Source organism: Podarcis tiliguerta, assembly GCF_965153285.1.
Source record: "Podarcis tiliguerta genome assembly, chromosome: 1".
NCBI classification, from domain to species: Eukaryota; Metazoa; Chordata; class Lepidosauria; order Squamata; family Lacertidae; genus Podarcis; species Podarcis tiliguerta.
Window position 1 is genome coordinate 92,098,043 of NC_139534.1, and position 6,324 is coordinate 92,104,366.

The 6,324-nt window shown below is 45.5% G+C and overlaps 1 protein-coding gene across 1 annotated transcript; it reads right to left on the reverse strand.

The window, feature by feature from the left end:
- Positions 1 to 519: 519 nt before the first annotated feature.
- Positions 520 to 4,941, reverse strand: LOC310682244 (acyl-coenzyme A thioesterase 1-like). Its single transcript, XM_083450774.1, has 3 exons — positions 4,223 to 4,941; positions 3,311 to 3,513; positions 520 to 2,863 (listed from the first exon to the last, which is right to left on the reverse strand). Exons 1-3 carry the CDS (start codon positions 4,680 to 4,682, stop codon positions 2,264 to 2,266), a joined length of 1,263 nt encoding a protein of 420 aa, XP_083306900.1. The 5' UTR covers positions 4,683 to 4,941; the 3' UTR covers positions 520 to 2,263.
- Positions 4,942 to 6,324: the final 1,383 nt, after the last annotated feature.

Consider the following 6,324-nt stretch of genomic DNA (forward strand, 5'->3'; position numbering starts at 1 on the left):
CCTAGATTTTAGCTTAAAATACATGAGAGAACATCAGTTTGCAAGCGGAAGTGTTTTTAGTTCATTCACTTAAAGGAAAGGGCAAATGGCATAAACTGGCCATTTCATACATTGCCACTTCCTTGAACGGCCAAGCTGATGATCAGTTCAAAACTTTGAGTGGAATGAATGGCCCAGATCTGGTTAAAATCCATAGCAGGATCCTCTAAGGATGTTGTACTCATGTCAAAAGCAGGTGCTATGTCAGCTTTTGACATATAAAATGTGTGAGTTTAAAGAGAATAAGAATAATGCACTTTAATACTCCTACATATAACTGGAACAGGAAGGGGGTGTTAGTTTAATAACTGATCCTGATGGTTTTGTTTTAAGCAAGCAAACTTCTTGGCGGAACTCAGTTTCAAGTTAATGTTTAATACGCTTCGGAGGAATCAGAAAAGAAGGGTTCAACATTTATACAGTGTTAAAAACATTCACAGGGGTAATGCATGCTATATATATAAAAAAGCTCTCTGAACATAGTTTTAGATTCTTTATTTATACTCTCTCATTATACACACACCCCAACTCTAGGGGATTTACAAAAATCTTTCAGAAGCAGCAATATCACATTAAACTTCACAAAATCCCTGTGGAGACAGCTCTTTCCACTTTTAATTACATATAAAGAAACATTATCATTACAAATTGCTTAATGAATAGAGCTATACAAAGCAAAGGAAGAACAGTGACATAATTCAAGAGTGCAGCAATTTTCACGCACTACATATAAATGGATTGGTAAATGTGGATGGTAAACATGATTATACTTTCTCTGCCAAAAAATCAAAGTACAGGCTAAACCAGAAGTGGAGAACCTGGCTGTGGTCTCCAGGTATTACAATCCTGGTCCCATTACCCCTGGCTGAAGTTCAGCAACATCTGGAGGAGTGCAGGTTCTTGGACTCCTCCTCCAAGACTTACATCTGAGTTGACATGCATAGGATTTCACTTAAAGTTAAGAGGAATATTATTCTCCTGATGTAGCAGTGGCTAAAACAGGGCGCCATAAAATCCATAATCCCAAACCAGCCATTACATCACACTAGCCTTCTGTTGGTTTTATAAATAGTCTTGGCAGTGTACTTACTCTTTATTTATTTCTAAAACAAACGACTACACTGAAACAAGAGGAAATCATGTTTATTGTTGGTAATTTGTACCATAGTTTGATGACTTCTCCGTTTATCGGTGTTGTTCACTTTTCTCCTAAAATGATTTTCTAGATTTGCTACTGTTTTGTATTCCTAGACTCCAATCGAATACATACTTATCTGGGAATACATCTAATTGAACGCCATAGGGCTTACTTCTGAGAAGACAGGTATCAGATTCAACTATTAACGTGCCCTACCAAATGCCATCCTCTGCACCATTTATTCTATTGACTTTATTATTGTCATATCAGGAAAATTTTCTCATCGAGCCTCAGCCAGCAATAATGCATTGCATTATCACCACTCCCTTTCGCTGAACAGATCTCTCTGTCAAGCCATTCTCTTACCAGGTACCAACAAGGTGTATGGATGCTACATGCATATTAATGTACTGATTGATTGATTGATTGATTGAGGTTGATCTGAAATATAATAAATGTATTAAGCTGTAAGCAAAGCAACAGGTGTGTAAATTTAACAGGCTTTCTCAAAATTTTGCTAAGTAGTAGGGTTCACAAGAAGGTCTGGCTTGAAATGAGTAAAGAGATTTATTTCTTTCAAAGACCTTTTTGATGGCATGAGACAGGAGGAAATGAAGCGGCAAGGTGAACGGAGGATACACCCCTGCAGGTGTGCTAGGTATGACCTTTCTCTGCCACATGACCAGGGCACTAGTGCGCTGGTAAACTTGTCATGCCTTTCTTTGGCTGCAAAATGACAAGTTATTTCAAATCTGAGTTCTAAGATGAAGCTGAATAGATCACACTCATTACACTTATATCCTGACAAAGTGCTCATAGTATCGCTACGTGGTAATGAAGAAAAAAGCACTCCCCCTGCTCTTAAGAGAATCGGAAACTGAAAGGGGCTTATAACTGCCACAGTCAGTTTCTGGAAGAGCCATTGAGGGAAATGTGGTTTCACCAATTCCCTTGGCTGAGGTCTGTTGTGCATTACTAGCGTACCTGGCCATGGCTGAACAGGTAGGCGTCGCACCTGTTCTCGACATCTCAAGTGGGATGTGCACATTAAGAACCAGCTCCTTCACACATGTACAAAACCACAATCTACAGATTACTTTTAACGGTGGAATCCAGCAGGTGTTGTCTGAAAAAAGCCAGTATCCTCTGCCAGGCATCTTCCTGTGCTTTTGCATGTTCTCTCCATTTTCCCCCCCAGACCACGAGAAATCCCAGTGGCCTGTGAAATGAGGAATAGCACAGGGGCAGATAGGGGGGCTCTAAGAGGTGCCCTGCCCCAGGGTAGCAATAGAACTCCACACGGCGCCCACTCCGCCTGAGGTGTCCAACGGCTTCTCGACAAAACGACTCACTTGGCCAGTTTTTGTCATCCTGCCCTGACAGAAAAAGGAAGTTGGCTAAGGACGTCTCCACAGGGATGCGGCAGTGCCAGGTAGCTGGGTCTTTGGGATCGGCCATTATTTCTGAGAAATCCACAACTCCGGGATCACCGCTGTACTTAATCTTCTCCAGGTCACATGGAAAGGCAGGAATAGTGAGCCCCTTCACTCGCAGGGGGGTAAACGCATTAACACCTGAGCCAGAAATGCTGACTGCTGCTCTGATACCTGGCCAAAACGTAGCTAGAGCAAGGGCAAGATCTGCTCCTTTGGAAAGTCCTAGGACTCCAATCGCTGTAGCTCTCACCTGAAACAACAGTTGGATAAGGACTTCCGTCAGCTCCATGTTTGTCAGTTTTATCGCCCTTTTAAAAAGCCTACTGGTTAGAAGGATTTAGCGCTACGCGGTAATGAAGAAAAAAGCACTCCACCTGCTCTTAAGAGAATTGGAAACTGAAAGGGGCTTATAACTGCAGGCATCTACTGAAGACAGTATATTAAGTGTTGAAATAAATATGTCGTAAGAATTATAACTTGCGAGAACTTGTGCTTGAGCTGGATTTTACCTCTTCCCTCCTGCTCCCTTTTCCTCATGTGTCTTGTCTTTTTAAATGGTGAACTTGAGGGCATGGAGCCCTCTTAGTACTTGATCTCTTTTAAGCCTCTCCGGGAGCCTTTTGGCATAAATGCATTAAATTAAATAAAACAGGCAGCACACAACACCAAAGAACTGTGATTCTAGCAAGCCTCTTACCTGCTGCTGTTTCCGCAAGAACTCTACAGCCTCACCAAAATAGTCCACTTCAAAGAACTCTGGGAAAGTTGGCAAATCCTCAAAGTGCATGTAAGCAACAGCCAGCGTAGCAAAACCTCGGCTTGCCAGAAGACTGGCTCTGTATTCCACAAGACCTCCTCCACTTCCATACAAATCAATGAGTCCTGGGAACGGTCCAGAGCCTAGAAAAGGAATTTACTCATAAAAAATGGGCTTATGATCAGAGTATGGTATTGTGCAACTCAAGAATCCCCTCTTCCCAAGGGATCTGCTGTCCTCGCTGTCCCACTGCCATTATTAGTGTCACTGGTGGGAGCAATTATTCTTGCCATAACTTGTTTTTAGTGGAGGCTTTTAGACTGCTGCTGTTGACAGCGATGCAATTTTCATGGTGATGTGTTTATGGCACTATTGGTGTGTTCAGCTCTATTTTATTTTTCTGCTGTGAGTTCTTCTTTATAAGCTGCCTTGAACTTATCATAGAGCAGTGGGCTACAAATGCCCAAATAAAATTGAATAAATCTATTGGGTAGAGCAGAGATTAGGAACCTGTGGAACTTGGCAGTCTCCCTCCCCACCATCCTCACAACATCGGGGGGAAGAAGTCCAAAGCCTCAAGATAGGGTGGCACAGTGGCTTAGTGCATCTGACTGTTAACCAGAAGGTTGTTGGTTCGAGCCCACCCAGAGGTGGCCGTGGGCAGGATTAGTAGCATGACCCTTAGGATCCAACTCAACCATCCTATGAACTCCCGGAGCTGGTCGAGGCTCTCTCCCTCGATTATGTATGGGCAGGAAGGGAAGTGCCCGCGCTTCCGAGGTGAGCCATTCAATGCTCATCCGAGGAGCGTGGCAACCTAGTGACCCTCGGGGAGGGGTGAATGAAGCTCACCGGGTGGCACGAAGAGCGTGGCTCGGAGCCTGCCTTCTCGCACCGGGATTCTCTCCACGCCGTCGGCCAGAAAGCTCCTCTCGCTGCAGCACTCGCCGAGGAGCCGCCCGGAGACTCCGCGCCCGTCCAGCACCTCGTAGGTGACGCGGAAAGGGCTGAGGACGTCCCTCTTGGCCAGGCGCTTGAAGGGCGTCTGGGATGCCAGCGACCACAGCAACCCCATGGGCTCCACGCCGGAGTAGCTGCCGCCCAGCGACGCCGAGCGGCTGAGGTCCAGCTCGCCGCTGCTGCCCGCCCGGTAGTAGGCGAGCGACTGGAAAAGCTCGCCGCTCTCGTCCACCAAGGATGCTCGCAGCGTCACCTCCTGCAGCGGCCCCAGACCCTCGACTTTCACTTGGACCGGCTCGTCCCACAGGCAGCGCGGAGAGGGCAAGACCAGGATCCTCGCCGCCGCCGCCATCGGGTCTGCCTTGCCGGAGGGAGCAGCCTCTTCCCCAACGCGCCCGCAGTTGTCCTTCGAGCAACGATTTTAGAAAAAGGAAAAACACGCGCGCCCGGTAACTTTTGCTCCCAGGCTAAAGTCAAGCGGGTCTTTGCAAGCTGCCCACAAAAGGAAGCGGTGTCGCTAGGGCTTCTGGGAAATGTATTTCCTAACTCGCCGGCGGGGACAGACTTTGAGAGGGAGCTGCCGGTCTCCTGAGAAGCGATACTGCCTGCCACCTCCATGTGAAGAAAACGAGTTTTTTTTATATATATATATAATATTTTATTAGGCTTTACAATAAATGAACAGCAAAAGGAACACAACACAATTAAACAAACAAAACAAAAAGGACAATACAACAACATGTACAACAAAAGATATAAAAAAGAAAAGAAAAATATTAAAAACAATGATTGTCTCCTTATATTCTTTACGTTAACTTGTTTCTGCGACTTCCCCAGACCTTCCATCTCTGTATTCCAGATCCTATATTCTGTCAGCAAATTCCTTCCCTCTGTCATATTTTGATTTCATCATAATCTTAGTGTCTTAATATAGTTACGTTTCCATGTATCTTAAAACTTATTAACTTAATCTTTAAATTTTTATACTAATAGTCTTTTAGATTCAATCTGGTGTCATCAAACATTCATTATCTTATAGTGTTTCTGTAAATAATCTTTAAACTTCCTCCAGTCTTCCTTCACCGTCTCTTCTCCCTGGTCTCTGATTCTGCCAGTCATTTCTGCTGATTCCATATAGTCCATAACTTGAATCTGCCATTCTTCCAGCGTGGGTAATTCTTGTGTCTTCCAATATTGTGCGATGAGTATTCTTGCTGCTGTTGTAGCGTACATAAAGACTTTTGCTCCCAGGCTAAAGTCTAGCGGGTCTTTGCAAGCTGAGCACAAAAGGAAGCGGTGTCGCTGGGCTTCTGGGAAATGTATTTCCTAACTCGCTGGCGGGGACACACTTTGAGAGGGAGCTGCCCGTCTTCTGAGAAGCGATACTGCCTCCCAGCTCCATGTGAAAGAAAACGAGTTTGGGCAGGGGATTAGCCCTTGTTTGCTCGTGAGGTGCTTGAACCTGCTTGCCCTTACGAATTGTAACACAATAATTGGTCTTCTTGACTTCGATCGACACAATAGTGAGCTCTGCAGCTGTCAGGTAAAGATAAAGGGACCCCTGACCATGAGGTCCAGTCGTGGCCGACTCTGGGGTTGCGGCGCTCATCTTGCTTTATTGGCTGAGGGAGCCGGCGTACAGCTTCCAGGTCATGTGGCCAGCATGACTAAGCCACTTCTGGCGAACCAGAGCAGCGCACGGAAACGCCTTTTACCTTCCCACCGGAGCGGTACCTATTTATCTACTCGCACTTTGACGTGCTTTCGAACTGCTAGGTTGGCAGGAGCAGCGACCGAGCAATGGGAGCTCACCCCATTGTGGGGATTCGAACCGCCGACCTTCTGATCGGCAAGTCCTAGGCTCAGTGGTTTAACCCACAGAATTTGGTCAAATAGGCGATTCCTTAGCCCAAAGCTTTATATGCCTTGTTGATTAAAGCTAAGGTTTGCTTTTCACATCCTTTGCTCACTTCAAGTTACCAGGACTTCATCAG

Coding starts and splice junctions, on each gene's coding strand:
- LOC310682244 (XM_083450774.1), bottom strand. CDS start 4,682: ATGGCGGCGGCGGCGAGGATCCTGGTCTTGCCCTCTCCGCGCTGCCTG. Junction 3,514..4,222: donor CACGCTCTTCGTGCCACCCG/GTGAGCTTCATT, acceptor TTCCTTTTCTAG/GCTCTGGACCGTTCCCAGGA. Junction 2,864..3,310: donor TCTTGCGGAAACAGCAGCAG/GTAAGAGGCTTG, acceptor CTGTTGTTTCAG/GTGAGAGCTACAGCGATTGG.